The sequence below is a fragment of the Schistocerca americana genome, chromosome 1 (assembly GCF_021461395.2).
Source record: "Schistocerca americana isolate TAMUIC-IGC-003095 chromosome 1, iqSchAmer2.1, whole genome shotgun sequence".
Lineage (NCBI taxonomy): Eukaryota > Metazoa > Arthropoda > Insecta > Orthoptera > Acrididae > Schistocerca > Schistocerca americana.
Genome location: NC_060119.1, coordinates 253,007,550 through 253,031,257, shown reverse-complemented (window position 1 = coordinate 253,031,257; position 23,708 = coordinate 253,007,550). Strand labels below are relative to the sequence as shown.

Below are 23,708 nucleotides of genomic sequence, written 5' to 3'. Positions count from 1 at the left end.
AGAATATACAAATAAAACCAATATTTTTTTTACCTGAAATTAATACATATATATATAATGTTGGGGTTTGTCTTTTGGTGCTCAGGTAAAATAAAAACTTTTGATTAACGTTCATAATACGACAATGACGCGCGCAGACTAAACGGCTGCGTAGCGCAGCTCAGCAGTAATATGGGCAGGCAAGCAAGTTTCCCGCAGCCTGCCCGGGTTGGGTTCTGCTTGGCTTGGCTGGGAGTGAAGCAGCCTGCCCGTTCTGTTGACAACGAGCGGCGGCCTGCCCGCCTGGCCACCGGGCAAGCATGGGCGGGTTAAAAGCGGGACATGTACACCTCTAAATAGTCCTCCTACAAATCTTGGGAGAAAGTTTTATTGAAAAAGGAAGAGGCCTATACATGTGCTTCATCGATCTAGAAAAGGCATCTGACAACGTGGTTTGGGACAAGTTGGTGACCAACAGCTCAATTCATGGAATCAATACTAGAAATAAGAATAATCTTCACAAGGATTTAAAGTCACTTAGTCTTGTACAAAAAGGTGTGCATTATTCAGGAACACACATTTTCAATAACTTGCCAGCAGCCATAAAAAGCTTAACAACCAATGAAATTCAGTTTAAGAGAAGCCTAAAGGATTTATTGGTGGCCAACTCCTTCTACTCCATTGATGAATTTCTGAGGAAAACCAACTGATTTGTATATAAGTACAACATAACTTCTGCACAATTTCAGTGCAGTAATGTGTTCACTGAAAATTTGTGTGTGTGTGTGTGTGTGTGTGTGTGTGTGTGTGTGTGTGTGTGTGTAAGTATAATCTAACTTCTGCACCATTTCAGTGCAGTAATGTGTTCATTGTAAATAAGTATTACAGTAGTTGTATTACATGTTTCTTACCTTATAAATAAATATAAAACTTTTTTATTTTAAATTCAGTGCAATAGTATTTGTAAAATGACTCTTAGTGTTCATTAAAAAATGACGATCATTCCACTTGGGACCTGTGGAATGGTACATTAGCTTATTTGTTTTAGTTTAAATATTTGTCATGTATTGTTGTTTTTCTGACATGTTCCACATCCTGGAGGACCTCCTCACTACGGATCAATTGGAATGAAAGTAAATCTAATCTAATCTAAACTATAATGAGGGAAAAGAGAGTGGACCGAAAAACCAGAAGACTTGTAAGCTCATTACATCTTAATCAAAAAGCCTCAGTTAAAGTGAGAGGAGGAAGTACAAACTGGATCGGACTAGGAAAAGAAGTAAGACAAGAATGCTGTCTATCATCTACTCTTTTCAACCTCTACTTGGAAAATATGATTGACTAATGTTCATTATATGACAATGGAGTAGAAATTGGAGGAAGAAGAGTAGGGTGTTTGAGGTCTGCTGATGACATGGTCCTTCTAGCCACAGGGGGAAAAAGAACTGCAGGATTTGGTGGACACCACTGAAGCTAACGGAAAAAATTATGGAATGAAAATTAACACAAAGAAAACAAAAGTATTGGCACTAGGAGGAAATAAGGAAATAAAAATTATGCTGAATGGAGAAATACTAGAACAGGTGCAAAATTTTAAGTATCTTGGAAGCAAGATAGACACCGACTGGAAGCGCACCACAGAAATTAAAACAAGGATAGCAACGACAAAAGAGGCATTTTATAAGAAAAGGAGAATTTTCTGCAGCGGTCTGGACAGAGAACTCAGGAAGAGACTCATAAAATGTCTTGTATGGAGTGTTGTTCTATATGGCACTGAAACATGGACTTTGAGGAAGAAAGACAGAGAAAGGCTGGAGGTTTTTGAGATGTGGACATGGCGGAGGATGGAAAGAATAAGTTGGATGGACACAATAAAAAATGAAGAGGTACTGAGAAGAGTGGGAGAGAAAAGACAGTTACCAGATGTAATAAAAAGAAGAAAAAGAAACTGGATTGGGCATATATTAAGAAAGAATGGCGGACTGATAAAAACAGTTTTAGAAGGTTAGATACTGGATGACGTGATGGACAGCACAACATACAGCAGCCTTAAGAAGGAAGCAATGGATCGCAAAAAATGGAGAGGCAAAGGACCTGCTAATATAGCAGAAAACTGATGATGAGACTAAAATTAACCTTCTGTAGCTATGAAATAGTAAGCAGCAGCATGTCAACTATTAATTCAGGTGGTCAGACGAGCACTTCAATAAGACATTTGTTTTAGTGTCAGCACCATGGTCACACCAACATATCTCAGTTTCTCTCAAGTTTGGAATGTAGGAGTAAGATACTGGCACATGGGAGCTTTGAGGTAGTGTACGAGCCCTCTTTGGGTACCTAAGAGCCGCTACTACAGAACCAAATGTGGTTCACTGGGAAAGGGTGGGGGGGGGGGGGGGGGTTAAAGGACTAAACAGCAAGGTCATCAGTCTCTCCTTCAGGAGGTATTCTGTCTGGAGTGAGTTATGTCAGCCAGAAATTTGGCAAAACTGGACACATTTGTCATCACGATGTGTCCACAGTTGTTACTTACATAAAACTGTCAAAACTCAGTCACCAGATCACTTTCTTCTATTCCACATGACCAGTTTCAGGCCAGCTGTTCATCTTCAGATCATTTGTTACAGTTACATAGTAACTTGCAGATATGAAACTGAAAGTTAACTGCCCGGGCCCGAAAGCAGTCATTTGGAAATAAAAGCAAGTGATCTGGACACTGAATCTGGACAATTACAGGATGATGATGATGATGATGATGAGTTGGGTTGAGGGGGTGCTCGACATCACGGTCATCAGTGCCCTGATGAAAAGTCAACATGAAATCTCTTGGGTGGGGATGAAGGCTGTCCCTGATAATTGCCTGATAGTTCACAAAATTTCCACCACTCTTAACACTGGCATCGGTATCTGCGAGGATGGTGGGCAGATCTCCAGCGAGACCAAGGGCTGCCCTAATATCAGTATACAGGACACACTTAGCCACAATACGCTGAACTGAAAGCAGCACGCCACAAACTTCACAGAAAGGTGGATCCTCCTCCGGGAGGGGGAAGCCATGTGTGAAAGAGCTATGCCCGATGCGCAGTCTGGTAAGCAAAACCTCCTTCCAGTGGTTGGCTGACACGAAGTCCACCAAGATTTGTGGTCGGTTTGAGCAACTGCAGTTTGTTGTCTGACACCTGCAACCATTCAGTCCCCCACAAACGCATGATGCATCTGTCAGAAAATGAGATAATGGCGTGCAACAGGATGGGACATTGATGGACAGCACCATCCCAACATGCTTCCTTGGCAGCTCTATCAGCCATGACGTTACCCTGTATCCTAACGTGGCCAGGTACCCAGCAAAAGATCACCTCCTTGCCACAGCGTTGGAGCCGCTGTAAGCAGTCATGGATGAGCTGAATCAGCGGGTGTACCGGATACATTTGGTAAAGCGCTTGCAGTGCACTAAGAGAGTCAGAACAGACAAGAAAACTCGTGCGGTGATGTCAGTGAACCCTCTACAGTACCATTAGAACGCCATATAACTCGGCATCATAATTTGTAAATTGTTCTGGAAGATGCACTTTAAAAACCCTATCAAGAAAAACCACAGAACAAACGAGAGCATTCCCCTGCTGGGATCCATCTGTATAAATAACGATAAAACTGTGGTACATATTAAAATAGACGAAAACAAAGTTGTAAAAACCATATCTGGAGTACAATTTTTTGGGTACTGTGTCAAGCCTAAAATCACTTTGGGCCTTCGAAGACACCAAGGCGGCAGTGCGTTCCATCCCTGGGTGTGTATTTTCATACCCGAGAGATCCAGCTCCTCGAGGCAGTCCATAGCACGTATACCAAATGGCTGGGTCGCTTGGGGCCGATTCCTGAACAGTTGTTCGAAGGTGGGTTGGATCACAGAACTAAATGCCAATGACTGGGGTGACGCTGAGATTTTCAGCGCCTGCAGAGCCAAAAGGATACATCACTAAATCCAGAGTGGTGGTTCATGAGCCTCTGCACACAGACTCTGAACTGGGCTAGTCCAAAAGGCTCCAGTCGACGTCCGAATGCCCGCATGGTGGACAGCATCTAACATCCGGAGGTAGGAAGGACGGGCCCATCCATAGACCACGCTGCCATAGTCTAAGCATGATTGAACAAATGCCCTATAAAACTGTAGGAGGCGGGACATGTCAGCTCTCCATGTTTTTCCGCCAAGGCATTTCAAAATGTTCAACAACAGGAAGCCCTTTGTTCGTAGGTCTTTCAGGTGTGGGGGCCACATTAATTTCGAGTCAAATAATAAACCCAAAAAGCAACTGTCTTCAAAAAGTAAAATACGGTCCCCCATTGTAAGCTCCGGTTGGTTAAAACTCTGATGAGCACAATTAAAATTGACACACACAGTCTTTTCAGGTGAGAACCGAAAACCAGTTGTCTGGGCCCAGGTTTCCAGCCTCCTAATGGTCAGTTGTAGATGCCTCGTCATCATCATAAGATCAGAGGAAGAGTACAAGATTCCAAAGTCATCCAAAAACAAAGAGCATCTGACAGGGCTCCTGACTGTAGAGGAAATGCCATTGATAGCGATGGCAAACAATGTGACACTGAGGACACTGCCCTGGGGCACACCATTCTCCACAACATAGCAATCAGACATGGCATCACCAATGCGATAACGAAAACGCCTGTCCTTGAGAAAGGATTGGATCAGAAGCAGCAGGCATCGTCCACGTAGTTCCCATTCATGAAGTTGATGAAGGATGTTGTACCTCCAAGTAGTGTCATATGCTTTTTCGAGGTCAAAAAACACACAAACTAAATGGTTTCGGCATAAGGAGGACTCATGTGTCGCCGCTCCAGTAGAATTAAGTTGTCAAGAGTGGAACGGTAGTGCCTGAAACCACACTGGGAGCGGCCAGGTAACCTTGGGACTCGAGCAGCCAGATAAGGCGGCGATTGAGCATGCGTTCAAGGGTCTTACCCACACAACTAGTAAGGGCGACACTACGGTAATTGTTAGGGGCGCTACGGTCCTTACCTGGTTTCCAGAATGGAATTAAGATTGCCTCCTTCCATGTCGTGGGGTACTGTCCATCGAACCAAATCTGATTGAAACAAGAGAGGAGCTGACCTTTCGCTTCAGGGCACAGATGACAAAGCATGGTATAATGGATCTCATCACGTCCTGGAGCAGTGTCTCTGGCTGCAGATAAAGCTGATTCAGTTCCCACAAGGAGAATGGAAGGTTGTAGTCTTCTTCCTTATGTGAGAAAAAAATTGAGCTTCCTCATCTCTGCAGTCCGGCGGAATGCCTGAACAGCAGGAGCTTGTCTGGATGACTTAGTAAAGAAGTGTTCAGCTAAAATGTGAGCTCTCTCTTCTGGCATGTCCACCAAGACCCCATTATTTGGCAAGGCCGTTAGGGGATGTGTACTACTCTTGCCTGAAATCGGTCTTATTGATTCCCAAATGTGCGCAGCGCAAGTGGACCGACTCTGTTCTTTGATCACTTGCCTTGCATGTGGCCTAGCAGACCTGAAGACATAAAGATTGTCTGTAGTTGGACACCGTTTGAAGTTCTGAAGAGCTGTCAGTCTGGCCCCGATTGCCAATCGACAGTCGTTATTCCATCAAGGTGCAGGCCATCGTCTGAAGTGGTTACTAGACCTGAGGATGGACTCTGCAGCAGCCCTTTGGATCTCATGAGTGATATGGGCCGCCGCCTCTTGTGCACAATCCTTTTGTTCAAAAGCAGCCTGTCGACTGTAATGTAACCAATTTGCCCTTTGTATCATCCACCTGCGTGGTCTCCTGCTGGTCACTGTCCTAGGCGACAGACGAATCCAAACTGGGAAGTGGTCACTAGAATGTAAATCTGGAGCCACTTCCCACTGAACTGTATCTGCAATAGCTGAGGAACAAAAGCAAAGACCAATAGCTGAAAAAGACCCTGTAGCTGTAGAAAAGTGAGTCATCTGACCCGCAGTCATCTGACAGGCAGATATCCTCAGAATGGACGAGTCGCTCGATCAGCCGACCCCTGGAGCAAGTAGTAGCGGAGCCCCACAGCATATTGTGGGCACTGAAGTCCCCCACAAGAAGGAATGGGTGTGGGAGTGCCTGAATGAGGTCTGCCAATGCGTCCGCATCCAAAGTGTCATTTTGAGGGGGGGGGGGGAGGGGGGGGGAGGCAGGTAGTGTTATGGCACACTAATGCCCTGTTACTATTACTCAGAGACTTCTTTTCGGGAGGACTGACCAACTGAGCTCTCTCTCTTGGAGGAGTGGGTGTAGGTGTTGCCTGACTGTACACCCATCCCGTCAGGAGTAGTAGTTTCGAAAGACAGTTCCATAAGGATCCCACGAGATGCTAGGGAAACAACCGTCAACCCAGGCAGAGCCCTGCATGCCTGAGCAAGCTTGATTCAACTGGGGTGCGGCAGGTGCCCCAGAGGTTGCTCGCTAAACAGCCGTGCACCTCCTCATCACGTAGCACACCTTGTGGTTGAGGTTTTTTTTTTATAGAGGTGGGTACCTCCCTTGCAGTCCAGGCGGTGAAGCCAAGACACCCGTTCTCCGAAACCACACAACATTCCACCGCTGCGCTGCATGATGGTCGTTGAAGTGTGACCAGAGCTTACCGGTGACAGAGGACTGGTGGTGCTTACCAGCCCCAGCTCAGGAGCCCTGCGGTCGACAAGCCCGTACTCAGCAAACGAATGCTGAGCCCCTGAGGGATGTAGGAGTGGCAAAGGTGAAGCACTGATGGAAGAGGTGAGGCACAACTTAAAGAGAGGTGAAAGTATACTGGTCAGGGCTGGTTGGTAGGCCAGTTAGCAGATGAGGCATCCCCCATGGCTCATCTGCAAGAAGATGCTTTTCACATGGCTGATCCCCACCAACTCTATGCAAGGGAAAGACAGTAATGGTATAAATAATTCCTTTTAGGCAATTCTGTAATAGTAAATGTGAGAAAGCTACACATATAATGACAACAACAGGACCACATATAATGAGAACAATAGGACCAACAACAGCAAAATAAACATGCCAGTAAGTCAGTGGGCAGAATTGAGAGTACCTCGGGGTTCCGCATTTGGCAGGAGCACATCTCTCTCACAACTGGCCCACCTTCTACCCACTGTGGTCAAAGTGTTACAGATGAGAATAGAAACCACTCTCTAGGAGGAAAAATAAAAACTTGTTCAACTATTAGCATCAGATTGCTAATCCTTCAATAGAAAAAAGAGCTAACAGCTACAGAAAGCAGTTTAAAAAAAGAGCGAGAGAGGGATGACCAAGGCAGCTGACAAACGGGGTAGGGTTAAGGGTCCCCTGTGCCTAACATGTTGCAGGAGATACTCAAGCCCAACTATCCTGCCCCTGCCTGAAAGCAATTTGAACAATTATATCTGAGAATAAAATCCACTTTCTCATAGGAAATAATGAACTAGTTAAATTGTTTCCAGAATGAGATTTTCACTCTGCAGCGGAGTGTGCGCTGATATGAAACTTCCTGGCAGATTAAAACTGTGTGCCCGACCGAGACTCGAACTCGGGACCTTTGCCTTTCGCGGGCAAGCAGAAGTAAAGCTGTGAGTACCGGGCGTGAGTCGTGCTTCGGTAGCTCAGTGGTAGAGCACTTGCCCGCGAAAGGCAAAGGTCCCGAGTTCGAGTCTCGGTCGGGCACACAGTTTTAATCTGCCAGGAAGTTTCAGTTAAATTGTTAACATGTGACTTATAATATTTGTGGCTAAGAATTTGGAAAACCATGCTTGGGGGTGGAGAGCCTGAAGGAGAAGGTATTCCAACAGGATACGAGTGCTAATCTGTAAGGTTTCATGATCATAATATTCTGTGGCAAATTACATTACATAATTCTCTGGGTTAATCTGGTAGGATCGATCTGGTGTATTCCTTCCAGGAGGAAGGTGGCATGAAGGACCAGGTGAAGGAGATTCGAGAGTAGGTGCTGAGGTTATGGAAGAAAGAACAAAGGTTGTCCTTGCCATGAGTCCAGATCATGAAAATGTCATCAATGAATCTGAACCAGACAAAAGTTCATTTTGATGATCCCAAGCACACATCTATGGGTGCAAATAAGACATCTACTCACTCAAGAGATGGAAAACATCTGGTGGGCTAATGCTGCATGATGCTTCTTTCAATTATCTCCTGAAGGGAAACGCGGTAGCTCACGAGGTGATTTATCACGAAGCAGTTTTGGAGAACAAAATTGTTGACCCCTTGGCAGTGCTGTGCAGTGGCAGCAAGTTAATTTTTTTTTATGGTGATAAGGGTGGTGGGGGGAGGAGAGTAAGAAACTGAAATGCCCCTCGACCCACCTAAGAACCAAATCCTGCATCCATGTCAGACATTTGAAGTGATACATTCAATCTGTGCCTGACAAGGAGATTCACATGACTTAGTTATTTGTAATTTTTTAAATATATGGTATATCAAACTCAGAACTAAAATTTCAATTGCTAAAAGCAGTTCAATGAAACTCTCAAAATTTCTGCAGTAAATAGACTTTGAAGTTTTCTCCGCATATTTAGTACAGTAAACTAAAGCAAAATCATTTTCTTGTAGGGCTGCAAGGCTCTGTGGTAAAATGTTCACCTGCAACATGACAGGCTCAGGTTCAATTCCTGCCTGATGTAAATTTTTAAACAAAGGTGCACATTCCATTCCACAAGCATTTCCACAAAGTGTAAAATACATAATGACAAAAAAATTAATTCGTAATTTTTTTTTACATTTAAACAATCTTTATTACCAATCCTGTTAAGAATGGTCTGTCTTATAATGATGCAGAGCTAGTTACAGTATATGACATAGCTCCATACAGTAATGCAAAATAGCCCTTCAAAATAATGCGTTCAATTAACGATTGAAAATTGCATATTTTAGGGAAAGCTTGCAACAGTAGATTGGGATGAGGTGTACAGGAAACCCGATGCTAATTTAAAATTTAACCTGTTTCATGATACCTTTGTGAGTATATTTGAAAACAGTTTCCCTAAAAAAACACTGAGACATAATTGTATGAAACCATATAACAAGCCATGGTTTACTTAAGGGATGAAAAATCTTGTAAACAGAAAAGGGAAATGTATTTTATAGCTAGAAGAAGTAATAATCCACAAATAGTGAAACACTATAAAAACGACTGCACTGTATTAAGAAAAGTTATTAAAAAGTGCAGAAGTATATGCATTATGTCTGAGATTAGCACCTCTGATAATAAAGTGAAACAATTTGGGATATTGTTAACAGGGAAACATGGCAGCCGAGAGCACAGGAAGCTATGTTTCTATCAAACTCAATGAAAAGTTTATTAACAAATAGTCAGAATAGAAAACATTTTTAACAACCATTTTTGTATGTTGTAGAGAAAATAGGGTCCAGCTATTCATTAGAAAATGCAAGCAATCACTCCATTCTTGGAAATCACCCGGTTAAGAAAAACTTCATTGAGAACATTAATGCTCACGAGGGCTGTGTGACTTGCTGCTCCATCTTGTTGAAATAATGTTTCATCATTCACTGCACATAGACGAAGGTGAGGTATGAAGAATAACCTTAACATTGTTGACTAATGCTCAGCATTCACGATAACAAGTTGCCCTCTTTCATTCTCAAAAAAATAAGGGCCTATTATTCCCGATGAGGACATAGCACACCAAACTGTTACCTTGGCTGAGTGCAGGGGTATTTCATGGAGTTAGTGAGGGTTCTGATCATACCAATATCTAAAGTTCTGTTTGTTCACATATCCATTGAGGTGAAAATGTGCCTCGTCACCCACCTAGAGGTTGTGAACAAGCGCCTCGTTTTCTACAATCATTTGCAAAAGACTTTCACAGAAATGCTGTTGGACCACGAAGTCATTATTCAAAGCGCTAACCATTTGGATTTTGAATGGGTGGTGCTGTGAGTCTAACCCCAAAATCCTTCAGACAGTTCAGTCAGAAATTCCAAGTGCAACACTCTGTCTACTCGCTGATCTCCAGGGCCTTCTTCCCACAGCAATTCTTACATGTTCCACATTCTCAGGAGTACCCACTGCCTTCGTTATGCCACCTCCTTTTCCTTGTTCTTTCACCGATGTTTTCAAAGTTTTCGACCCAAGTTTTTATTTAGTTAACCTAGAACACCAGCCTATTATGATTAATTAGAAAATGCGCCAAGAAACAACGCTGAGCAGCTACATAGCTACCGCTTCGGTAGAACGCTTTCTTAGCAAACGACTGTTGTTTAGTCCACTGCTCTATGGCTACTGAAATGCTTTGTGTTGGGGAATGCAGGGTGACCTTGTTTACTCGTCCCCCACTACTTCCAACACTTCCGCGCACTAATAATAAATGCAGATTTGCCTGCCACACCCTGTACTTATGCTACTATGGTTATTTAAAATGCTGGTGACAAACCAGTAAATTAGCCTATTATGCCTACTTTCATTCATTGCTTTTATATGATATCATATTTTGAGGCAATTCATCATTAAGAGAAGAAGTATTCATTGCACACAGTGTGTAATCAGGATATTAGCTGGAGCCCACACAAGGAAACCTTGTAGACATTTATTTAAGCTATTCGGGATAGTCACAGCACCTTCACAAAACATACATTCACTTATGAAATTTGTTGTTAATAAGCCAACCCAATTAAAAAATAAAAGTGAAGTGCATACCGACAACAGTAGAATAAAGGACGATCTTCACTACTCTGAGTTAAATCTCACTTTGGCGCAGAAAGGCGTGAATTATGCAGGCACAAAAATCTTTGGTCATTTGCCAAGTGGCATTAAAAGTCTGACAGGTAGCCAACGCACATTTAAAAACAAATTAAAAAAATTTCTGAATGACAACTCCTTCTACTCAATAGATGGATTTTTAGATATGAAGTAGTAACTGTAAAAAAATTGTCGTGTAAAGAAAATTTATGTTAAACTTATATGCTCCACATCATTACATAAGATCATATTTTCAAACTATGGAATAAGTATTAATGTAATGTGATGTAACCACAGTTACCAATGCAGCATTTGGCACTCTTGTAAGTAGCCAACGAGATGTACCAAAACAGATGGCATCAGCCTGAGAAAGTGCTGTCTCTTGAGCAGACAACATGATTTCCCTTAATTGTGTTTTCAGCTATAGTGATCAAAAAATTTCATTTCATCAACCTTGTGCTTATGTACTGCTAAGGCAGCACGGTAAGTAGTGCACGGTACACTGCTAACTGTTTCATAGCCAGACAACGGAAATGTGCAATATGTGGTGGAGCTATGAGCATTATTGCTCATAAGAAAGGTACTGATGGGGTGCAGTTGAGTCGCAAAAATGAGAGAAAACTCTTGGTTTGCGATGAGTAAATTAACTCTCACAAAAATTGCGAAATTAACATATCTACAGGTTAAACATTATAGGAACTTCTTCGTCATAGATGAAGAAAACTGTAGTTGATTGGGAAAGCTTTTGTAGAGAAGTGCGTGTGGAAAACTACGTGAAAAAAAGTGAACTCAGTGGCAAAGACACTGTCACAGAAATCAATGGGGCAATGTTTGGGAGAAGAAAATTTGTAAGATGAGATACTGTGGAAGACAGTTGGGTAGTTGGAGGAATAGAATGAGGAATCCACGTATGTGTTTTAAAGTTGTTCCAAGGTGTGCAATGTGATAAAAGAATACATCCTTCTGAGAACTACTGCAATTTCTGACAGCTTCTGTTCATACAAATGTCTTAATGGTTATGGATTTAAACATATGATGGGACTTCATGATGTAAAATTCAAGGACCCCAAAGTGGGTACACATATAAGTAGTATTGAATGTACATGGTCTCTATAAGGAGATTCCTGCAGGAGCCTCAACAGTGTGTGGACACATTCAACAGCTATTTATTTGAGTATTTGTGCCAGAGACTATAGAAGTAAGAAATAAAATTTGTTCAAGCACTTTGTGAACTCTGCAGCAACAGTATCCACGAATGACTAAAATGAGGACATACAATTGCATGCAACTGGTGTTCAGCTGAAATCAGAAATCACTCATGTGCTATGCCTTGCTCACTACTTTTTGAGATGTCACATCGATTCATTGTGTTTCATTGTTTCTGTATTATAAGGTGCGTGTTATGGCAGTACGTCTCATGCCATTTCAAGGAAATAGCACATTGAAGATTTAGCAAAAAACACCAGTCTGGCTATGATCTGTTATAATTAAATGTCAGTTAATGATACACTGATTCTAAAAAATCTCTAGGAGATCATAAGAAGAATGATAATAAAGCTTGAGTTGTATTCTATTGCTGTGGTCTTGTGGATACAAGAATGGGGATAGCACATTGAAGGAAGTAGTTTCACATCCTGCTGCATGCTATTATTTATTTATTCTTTTTTTTTTCATCCGTAACATATTCTGGAACTTTCTTATTCGTGTAATAGAACATTGTTAGGATGCAGCCTGGCGAGCGTGAACGTGTGAGACAGAACACACTATGGCACACACACGCAGGCATAGGGGCACGTGGGAACCATTTCCAACACGTACAGTAACTGTCTGCATGCTGTAGCATGCATTAAGACTACAATCTCTGTAACAATGTATGACTAAATAAATGGTCTCTACCATGGAAATCATGCATTTCCAGATGTAAGTTCATTAGACCTCCGTTGTTCCATATCCGTTCATCATTCATTCCCTAAAGTAGCACAAATGAACCCAAATTTTCAAGAATATAATAATAATAATTTTCAGAAGGGTGTTATCAGGAAAAAAGCACTTGCATTCTAGGGGTGGAGTGTGAAATAGATATCTTAATCGGGCAGGCAGGTCATAAAATCTGAAAGGGTAAGTGGATAAGTTAAAGTTAGATATTGTGTAAATTAATGAACTTCATTGGCAGGAGGAACAGGACATCTGGTCAGGTGACCCCCTGATTCGAGCTGTTCGCGGCCATGGATCCTCAACCAAGAAACCTACCACAGTTGGCCACAGCATTGGATTCAACGTGGCTCCATGTCCCTGTTGGTACCTTCCAGAATCTCACCGACTTCCTTCCTGAACGTCTCACAGTGGTCTGGAGTACAAGAGGTGGTTATTCAGGATTTGACAGGTAGTCACATTAATCTGCCTGGACAGAGCAGTTTAACACACATGCACAGCATTTTACTAGTGAGGAACCTACTTCTTTCCAAAAAATTCCAAATGAGAATGAATTTAACAAGTTCTAAGTTGCAAAGTAAGAAAAGGTTGTAATAGCTTTCAAAATTGCAATGAAAGTGACACCTGATGCTATAAAACGCTGCTGCTTTACTTCATCTGCTAAAATAGCTACCACCACGTAGGATCACAATACCCTACCCATTAGGGCAGTTCATGCACAACTAAGCTACCTCACTTTTTACATCACAAACGTCAGCCACCAGCAGACCTGATGCAGGACAGCCCCAAAGTACATACAGTATGTCATCGGCTATACAGATCAGCTGTTGTGCTGTCTTAACTTCCTGTGATAGCTCGTGGCAAAGCACTACCAACACACAGTTCAAGATAAAAGCATGGGTGGCCCTTTGTGAAGTTTTACCTCCTGCTGCATGCTACAAGCTGTCCAACTCGCCTTCCCCACATGCATCACTCCAATCCTTCCGGAAGGTCACAGATTCTGCTATCGCACCAATGTAAGACGGACACCGTGGCAGCTCTGGCAGTCTGTAGGTTTTACTACTGATGATGCTGGCAGAGACAGCAGTTGAAAGCTCAAGAGTTTTATACAAAGTGACTTAACTTGTAAACAGATAATTTATTCAGAATACGAAACTACTGAGGCTGTTATAGCCATAAAATCTAAGAATATAATGTAATCATTTACATATCACTCACATAAGGACCATGAAGACTGATTACTGTGTGTACATAGGTATTTAAGAAGCCATCCTTCCCACATTCATACACACTTTGAACAGGGAGAAACCCTTGGACTAAGTAATAATCTGACATTATGCCGATATACTGATGCTGTCATTAACAGAGCAGAGTCATGAGTGTTAATGGACAATCAATGGTTGACATCAGAAACATTAACAAAGTAAAATCCAACAACATAACTCAACCTCCAAGGAAAACACAGTTTTGAGCCAGGATTGCTATCTCATGGGAATACTGGGGTTCCAATCAAGACCATACAAGTAACTACTGAATGAACAACACAAAAAGAGACAAACATATTGGTTTCACCAAGTTATCAACCAAACTAACCTAGACCACAAGCTACACCAAAATTCACCCTGTCACCAATTTATAAAGAAAAACACACAGGTCTTCTATTAGAACACAAAAAAGCATTGTTCCCACCAATGGATCACTTTCTCAACTAGACTTATATTCCGAGACCTAGCAAATGACACAATCTAAATGTTCCTGTAAAGAATCAAACTTGTTTGTTAAATTTGCTAGAGGCTTCCCCCAAGTTTGTCAAACATATGTGCGGCCTTACCAACAAGTCCGTCACATTTAACCTCATTGTTCAAGGAAATTCCAAGCTTTGTGAATCATGCCACGAAGTATTTTGACACGAGAGGGGAATGTACAACGTGCAAAGCAGGACACAAACATAAAACCTTCAAAATCTGCTCCTGCTGCCAGATATCTCAAACTTATAGTCTCACGAGTAGGTGGCTACTCTTTGACCAACACATATGTAAACGGTCAAACTTGTTTCTCAAATTAGCTGTCAGTCTACGTTTGAGAAACATGTCAAACTATGCAGTATACTACCAAATAATTTGACAAACACATTAAGTTTAACAAATTGTTCGATCATGTAAGGGGGCCTTCAGGCACCACCCACAGAAATAAATGACCTATTATAAGCAGAACATACTTGTAATTGACACCAACAACTGAAACGTAAAAATATAAACATCACAATTCCCATACACTTAACACCGGATTTCACCATTCAAAGAATATGCCACCAGATCGTATTGTTCACTACATCCAAAACCCTTATGTGTAGTACAATGCCCTCTGTCATACACATCACAATGGTTTGCGGATTATGTATGCAGTAGATACAGATACAACTGGCAGGTCTCACATTAATTGAATTCAATATACAGCTATAATATTTGGTTGGCAACTTATGTACCCAGCAAATGTAACATGTAATAAAGATCATTTTGAAACAAACTAATTTGCAGCAAAGTCAGAAGTCTACACTCTCCACAAAATAAAAGCTAATCTGGTCCTGATGGAGTTTCTAATAGAGTACTAAAGACCTGTTCCCATATGATAAGCCCAGTCTTATCTGAAATGTGTAACGTCACTAACTCAAGCCATTTTTCCAGAGAGTCTGAAATATGTCATTATCAAACACCTAAGAGGGGGTGAGCTGGTTGGTCCTTATCCTGCCCCTGGATTACTAGTCAAGGTGTGAATAGTAAACTGAACGCCAGCACCTAGCGATGGCCGAACGCCCCTGTGCCTCCTGGCCTAGCCAGATACACAAGAAGAAGAAACGTATGCGCGATCATCACTAAGAAAAGGTGAAACACACTGATTGTGCGTCAAGTTAAAAATGGTTCAAATGGCTCTGAGCACTATGGGACTTAACATCTCTGGTCATCAGTCCCCTAGAACTTAGAACTACTTAAACCTAACTAACCTAAGGACATCACACACATCCACGCCCGAGGCAGGATTCGAACCTGCGACCGTAGCAGTCGCGCGGTTCGGGACTGAGCGCCTAGAACCGGGAGACCACCACAGCCGGCGTCAAGTTAATATAGAAGGTTACAGTAGAGCGAAAGGAGATCTACTGTCCAAAATCATGAACGACAATAAAGTGGACGTCCTTGCATTGCAAGAAACCCACCTAATGGATGACAACATCTCCAAGATCAAAGTACATGGCTTCACGACAGTTACCTATGCTGGGCACGAAAAACATGCCATAGCCACCCTGGTAAGGAAAGACCTGTTGAGCAACACAACAAAAATAAAGAGTAGCCACGACTTCACTGTGGGAATCAAGGTGAACGACATGACGATATTTAATGTGTACAAGCCACCCTCCAGCTCTTGGTCTCCACCCATGCTCCCTGTGACACTCCACCCCGCTGTCTACATAGGAGACTTCAACTCTCATCGCTTCAAGTGGGGATATAACAAGAACAACAGTGATGGCGTCTGTCTGGCAGACTGGGCTGAAACCAACAACTACCACCTTCTGTACAATGCCAAAGATAAGCCCACTTTTCACTCTAGTGCATGGAAAACCAAAACTACTCCCAACTTATGTTTCGTGTCCAGCAAAAATACAGGAGCAGCAATGCCAGCATCACAGACAGTATTAAACCGCCTGCCTAGAAGCCAACACTGCCCAGTCTTAATAAAAATAGGCCTACAGCTACAAATTGTAACAAGCCCTCCCATCCCAAGTTGGAATCTGAGAATGTCCAACTGGAAAGCATATCGAGAAAGCGTGGAGAAAATGATAATGAGAATACCACCTACTGCTGCAAACTATGCACACTTCTATAAGTTACTCATTCACGCAGCTCATAAAAATATCCCCCAAGGAACCAGAAAATACCACATCCCATGCTGGTCTGAAGAATTCAGCAACCTACTGGAAGAATTTAACAGAACAGAAGATGAGTGCACTGCCCAGGCCCTTACCGATTTACAGGACAAGGTATGAAAACAAAGATGGCACATGCTGATGGAACAAATGGACTTCACACATTCAAGCCGTAAAAGCTGGAGTCTCACGAGAAAGCTGGGAGGAGCCAACCACAGGAAGTCAGCAAAGGCCAGTATCCACCCAAACAAAATCAGCAAGAAACTCAGGGATAACGCCAAGATAACAGTGACTCCTGAGCAAAGGAAAAACATAAAAGCTCAGATGGCTGTGGCACTGCAGGAATGTGAAGAAAAAGCAGACATGCTTACGGTAGCAGTCCAAGAAGAAGAAGTGAAGATGGCACTCTAACACACATGGGCAGGGAAGGCAGCTGGACCAGACAACATCCTCTCTGAATTTTTGAAAAATCTTGGACCAAAAGTGCTGAAATGGCTAGGCAAACTATTCACGAGAATAATGGAAACCTGTGAAATCCCAAGAGAATGGAAAACAGCCAAAATCATTGCCATTCTTAAACCAGGGAAGAGTGGAACTGATGCAGGGAACTTCAGGCCAATCTCATTACTGTGCATAACCTACAAACTGTTTGAAAGGATACTGTTGGAAAGACTTAAACCAGTACTCGAGGAACAACTACCAGTGAAGCAAGCAGGTTTTAGACAAGGAAGAAGCTGCTGCAAGCAGGTGCTGGCACTTACCACACACATTGAACGAGGCTTTCAGGAAAAGAAGAAAACAGGGATAGTCCTCATTGACCTGACATCAGCGTACAACACTGTATGGCTAAATGGTCTCATGTTGAAACTGGCGAATATAGTCAAATGCAAAACAATGTTGAAGCTCATGAACAACATGCTGAGCAAATGGAAGTTCAGGGTCAAATTAAATGGTGAAGCCAGCAAGTGCCATACCCTAAAAAATGGTCTGCCGCAAGGATTAGTCTTAGCTCCCTGGCTCTCCAACATCTATACAGCAGATTTGCCTGATCTGCACTCACGTAAATTTGCCCAAGCGGATGATTTAGCTATTACAGCGCAAAGTAACTCATTTGAAAACCTGGAATCAACACTAAATGAAGATCTAGCTACACTGAAAAAATACGACGACACATGGCATCTAAAAACCAATGTGACAAAAACAGTAAGCACAGTCGTGCATCTAAACAACAAGGAAGCGAGAAGGGAACTGCGCCTGGTTGTAAATGGTAAAGCTGTCAAGCCACGAGAATTTCCCAAAATATCTCGGTATTAAGCTAGATCACAGCATGACTTTCAGACAACACCTAACTGATACTGCCCAAAAGCTAAAGACGAGAAATAACCCGCTCAACAGACTGGCAGGCACCACTTGGGGTTGTGATGCTGCCACTCTATGAACCGCAGCACTGGCACTGGTGTATAGCACTGCAGAATACTGTGACCCAGTCTGGAGCAGAAGCCCGCATGCCAAAGAACTGGATGTATAACTAAATACCACTCAGAACCGTCACCGGCACTCTCAGGCCAACCCCCGTTGAGTGGCTTCCAGTGCTGGCAAACATCGCTCCAGCTTCTACACATAGAGAGAAAGCAACCCAGGACATAGTAGAAAAAATTGAAGCAAACCCAAGGCTACCCATACATGCCGACATGGGAGGACCCATGAGACTCAAGTCCAGGAAACCTACAGTCTGGAGCAGAACATTGGGCACAGAGGGACTCGATGCTGAGTGGAAGAATGCATGGCAGGGTCTGAGGAGAGGTGGCGAGGAAAACCATCACCTAATCCACGACCCAACCAAAAGGGTTGAAGTCTTCAATCTCAACAGGAAACACTGGTTGGCTCTAAACAGGTTTCACACGGGAGTTGGACGATGCAGACAGCAAACAACCAAGTGGGGCTATACATATGATTTGTGTTGTGACTGTGGCGAGGTACAAACAATGGACCATCTTCTGGTTTGTAACATTCATTGTTTCAGAGAAGGCTCTCTGATGTCATTCCACACGTTAACGGACAATGCCAGGAAATGGCTCCATAATCTTAATGTTACTGTGTAATTAATAGCTTGAATTTATGTGATTTTTGTTCCATTTAATGTGATAATGTAGTTTCCCTGACATAATTGTAATGTAATAACCGATATAATTTGTTTCCACATTGTAAGTTCCAAACGTTTATTGTGATTTATATTAATCTTTTCTGTTCTTTGTAAAATGTATCTGGCAGATCGAATGAGAAATAAATAACCTATCTAAGAAGGGTGATAGGAGAGATGTCAATAATTACCAACCTGTTTCATTGCTGACATCATTTTCCGTAATTTTTGAGACGGTGATGTAGTCTAGAAGAGTATCTCACCTGAGCAACAATAATATCCTCAGGTAATCACAATTTGAATTTCAATTTACATGTTCACTCACCAAGTTTTACAAGCATTAAATAATAAAATAGTGCCTGTTGGTATTATCTGAAACCTACCTAAGGCACCTGACTGTGTGAATCACAGTACTCTCTTGCATAAGTTGGAAGTTTTATGGGATTGATGGTATAGGGCAACCAATGGATAACCTCATACCTAATGAAAAGAATCCAGAAAGTTATACTTAGTAATTCAACCAATATACTCTGGGTACATAGTGGTGACTGGGGAGAGATCACTTATGGGGTTCCTCAATGCTCAAACTTAGTCCACTATTGTTTCTATATATGTAAATGATATTCCGTGTAATATACAACAAGCAAAATTACTTCTTTTGCAGATGAAACTAGTATTGTAATCAATATAAGCATACATACAGAAACAGAAATAGGAACCAATGTTCTTTAAAGTATCACTGATTGGTTTTCTACAAATGGTTTCACACTCAGTTTTGAAAAGACACAATATATTTAGTTCTGCACATATAGAGGTACTACATAAATGACAGACGTAACATATGGGGAGGAACTAATAAACAAGGAAGAAACTTCAAAGTTCTTGGGTGTCCATGTTGATGAGAACTTAGAATCAAAAAAGCACCCTTTGGAACTCCTAAAACAACTTATTTCTGCCACATTTGCTCTTATAACCATTCCAACTCTTGGGGAGAGACAAATCAGTAAGTTGACATTCTGCATATTTCCATTTAATAAATTCACATGGATTAATGTTCTGGTGTAACTCAAGTATAAGAAAGAAAGTCTTCACTGCGTAAAAATGCACTGAAAGAATAATGTGTTGCACTCACCCATGATCATGTTGTTAACATCCGCTTAACGAGTTGGGCAAAGAGACAACTGCTTCACACTACATTTATTTTCTCAAAAAGTTTGTCGTATAAACAATCCTCCACAGTTCAAAAGGGGTAAAATTTACATACTGGATCCCACTTTCGTTTCTCAATACCACACGGACATATACACTAAGTTTCACTACTGGTCAATTAGTTACCACTACCAGATTCTCTACTTTCACATTTGTCGACTTCACTAACTCACAGTCAAATTGTCACCTTCCAACTTAAACGAGACATTGGGCTGTGCTACAGATCAGTCATGTCACTCATCAAGATCTCACAAAAGGCCCAGTAAGCAACCCTAGCCTCAGAAGGAACAACGATTACACACACACACACACACACACACACACACACACACACACACACACACACACACACGCCCGCTGCGTACATTATGGTTGTCTTTAGCAGAAAAAAAGGGTTGCACAATAGCACAACTAAAATTTTGGATTATTCACCAAGTTAAATAAAATGTCTAATAATCCACAAAAAATATGAGAACTGAAAAAACTTCTCCCTGACAACTCCTGTTACCATAATGTGTAAAAATGGTTCTGTTTCGAAATATACACTGTTGGACTACACCAATTACAGGAAAATGAACACAGGGTAGTGGCATACTGGGACTATTTTTGTCGGTTTAGTATTCAAAGGCTATTCTCTAAGGAGAAAAACACATACATTCATTATGAATTGACTTTTGACAATGTTGACTGGAATCCTCTCTTTCAAATTCTAAAGGCAGCAGGGGTAAAATACCGGGAGCGAAAGGCTATTTACAATTTGTACAGAAACCAGATGGCAGTTATAAGAGTCGAGGGGCATGAAAGGGAAGCAGCAGTTGGGAAGGGAGTGAGACAGGGTTGTAGCCTGTCCCCGATGTTATTTAATCTGTACAGGGCTATTACAAATGATTGAAGCGATTTCATAAATTCACTGTAGCTCCATTCATTGACATATGGTCACGACACACTACAGATACATAGAAAAACTCATAAAGTTTTGTTCGGCTGAAGCCGCACTTCAGGTTTCTGCCGCCAGAGCGCTCGAGAGTGCAGTGCGACAAAATGGCGACATGAACCGAGAAAGCGTATGTCGTGCTTAAAATGCACTCACATCAGTCAATCATAACAGTGCAACGACACTTCAGGACGAAGTTTAACAAAGACCCACCAACTGCTAACTCCATTCGGCGATGGTATGCGCAGTTTAAAGCTTCTGGATGCCTCTGTAAGGGGAAATCAACAGGTCGGCCTGCAGTGAGCGAAGAAACTGTTGAACGCGTGCGGGCAAGTTTCATGCGTAGCCCGCGGAAGTCGACGAATAAAGCAAGCAGGGAGCTAAACGTACCACAGCCGACGGGTTGGAAAATCTTACGGAAAAGGCTAAAGCAGAAGAATTTCTTAAACAGGAGATTGGAAAACCGATGGATCGGTCGTGGTGGAGATCGTGATCAACAATTCATGTCATGGCCTCCACGTTCTCCCGACTTAACCCCATGCGATTTCTTTCTGTGGGGTTATGTGAAAGATTCAGTGTTTAAACCTCCTCTACCAAGAAAAGTGCCAGAACTGCGAGCTCGAATCAACGATGCTTTCGAACTCATTGATGGGGACATGCTGCGCCGAGTGTGGGAGGAACTTGATTATCGGCTTGATGTCTGCCGAATCACTAAAGGGGCACATATCGAACATTTGTGAATGCCTAAAAAACTTTTTTGAGTTTTTGTATGTGTGTGCAAAGCATTGTGAAAATATCTCAAATAATAAAGTTATTGTAGAGCTGTGAAATCGCTTCAATCATTTGTAATAACCCTGTATATTGAGCAAGCAGTAAAGGAAACAAAGGAAAAGTTCGGAGTAGGTATTAAAATCCATAGAGAAGAAATAAAAACACTGTAAGCAAAGGACTTGGGAGAGCAGTTGAACGGACTGGACAGTGTCTTGAAAGGAGGATATAAGATGGACATCAACAAAAGCAAAACGAGGATAATGGAATGTAGTCAAATTAAGTAGGGTGATGCTGAGGGAATTAGATTAGGAAATGAGACACTTAAAGTAGTGAAGGAGTTTTGCTATTTGGGGAGCAAAATAACGGATGATGGTCGAAGTAGAGAGGATATAAAATGTAGACTGGCAACGGCAAGGAAAGCGTTTCTGAAGAAGAGAAATTTGTTAACATCGAGTATAAATTTAATTGTCAGGAAGTCGTTTCTGAAGGTATTTGTATGCAGTGTAGCCATGTATGGAAGTGAAACATGGATGATAAATAGTTTGGACAAGAAGAGAATAGAAGCTTTCGAAATGTGGTGCTACAGAAGAATGCTGAAGATTAGATGGGTAGACCACATAACTAATGAGAAGGTATTGAATAGAATTGGGGAGAAGAGGAGTTTGTGGCAAAACTTAACAAGAAGAAGGGACCGGTAGGTAGGACATGTTCTGAGGCATCAAGGGATCACAAATTTAGCATTGGAGGGCTGCGGGGAGGGTAAAAATCGTAGAGGGAGACCAAGAGATGAATACACTAAACAGATTCAGAAGGATGTAGGCTGCAGTAAGTACTGGGAGATGAAGCAGCTTGCACAGGATAGAGTAGCATGGAGAGCTGCATCAAACCAGTCTCAGGACTGACGACGACGACGACAACAACAACAACAACGAATTGACTAGGCAAATAGCTCTGAGGAACCTAAAATATTACTTCGGGGAAAAAAAAATCGTTACTTATCAATAGCCTCTCTCTTTCATGGTTAGTCTTACCTTCAATACAGAAAACTATTGGTTCTATTTTGAAAACACAAAAACTTGTGACACCGTAGTTAAATTTCACAAAAGTCAACGAATACAACATAAATGATGCAAAACTAATATTACAGTTTCACCAACGTAATACGAACCTAAAAATCAAAATACAGCTTGGTTGGAAATGGAAATCGTCCACTAAAAATATTTAAGGTAATAGTCCGGAATGAAACATATAACCGGTAAGCCACACGAAACAAATAGTGTAGGTCTTAAAACAATTGTTGAATACTGTAAGACATAAAGAAAACGACATAACCTGGTACTAAGTGACGTTGGGCAATACGTACCTGAACGATGACGATTTTATTTAGAGACAAAACATTGTACCAACTATGTGCAACGTTCTGTATTCAGAAGCTGTAATGCAGCATTTCGTCAAAATCTAAGGTTTTTTCCTTGTATTCTATTTCCAAGTTCATTAATTTTTCGTCGGACGCACATAACACCGGATACATTTTATTACAATCTGTCACCCAAAAACTCTCACATAAAAAAGATCCGTAAGAATTTTACTTCTGTAAAACACACCAATTAAAGGCAATAGCTTAAAATCCCAAGACAAATCATCCACTATCACGTATAAACAACATCAACAACTCAGCATGAGAACCATGCCGCCACTATTGAAATTTGAAACGTTTCCCCGAATGTCGATACAACATATCGACATTCATGATGAATCTGCATCTCTAGAGATCAATTTGCATTGGACGTCACAGATCTGAACAGACGTGGCGAATGTCCCGCTGACTGAGTGTGGAATTCAAATTGCATAGAGAGGCAAACTCTCCTTGCAGCACCCAATGCCATTACGCTAACTCGATCGCCATTATAACTATGGTCAAAGCGCAAAAGCATATTTCCGTTCTTGTGGTCAAAACATTGAGTGTATACAGTTAACAGATTTTAGCTCCCTGACAAGAAGGTGTTTTGTATATTTACTGCAGCTCAAATTCTCAAACCATCACATTAAACTGCTGGAAGAAGAAATATTTTATTATATGGTACAATAAAAT

The 23,708-nt window shown here is 41.7% G+C and overlaps 2 protein-coding genes across 2 annotated transcripts in view; one reads left to right on the top strand and one right to left on the bottom strand.

The window, feature by feature from the left end:
• Positions 1-23,447, bottom strand: part of LOC124556865 — a 169,316-nt gene extending 145,869 nt beyond the window's left edge. Inside the window, exon 1 of the mRNA XM_047130893.1 lies at positions 22,980-23,447. The gene's annotated coding sequence lies outside the window, so the exon portion shown is untranslated. The remainder of the gene's footprint in view (positions 1-22,979) is intronic.
• Positions 15,810-16,682, top strand: LOC124623093. Its single transcript, XM_047148921.1, has one exon. The coding sequence runs from the start codon at positions 15,810-15,812 to the stop codon at positions 16,680-16,682; it is 873 nt and encodes a 290-aa protein (XP_047004877.1).
• Positions 23,448-23,708: the final 261 nt, after the last annotated feature.

Excerpts from the sequence above, each read along its gene's own strand:
- LOC124623093 (XM_047148921.1), top strand. The coding sequence starts at position 15,810 with ATGAACGACAATAAAGTGGACGTCCTTGCATTGCAAGAAACCCACCTA.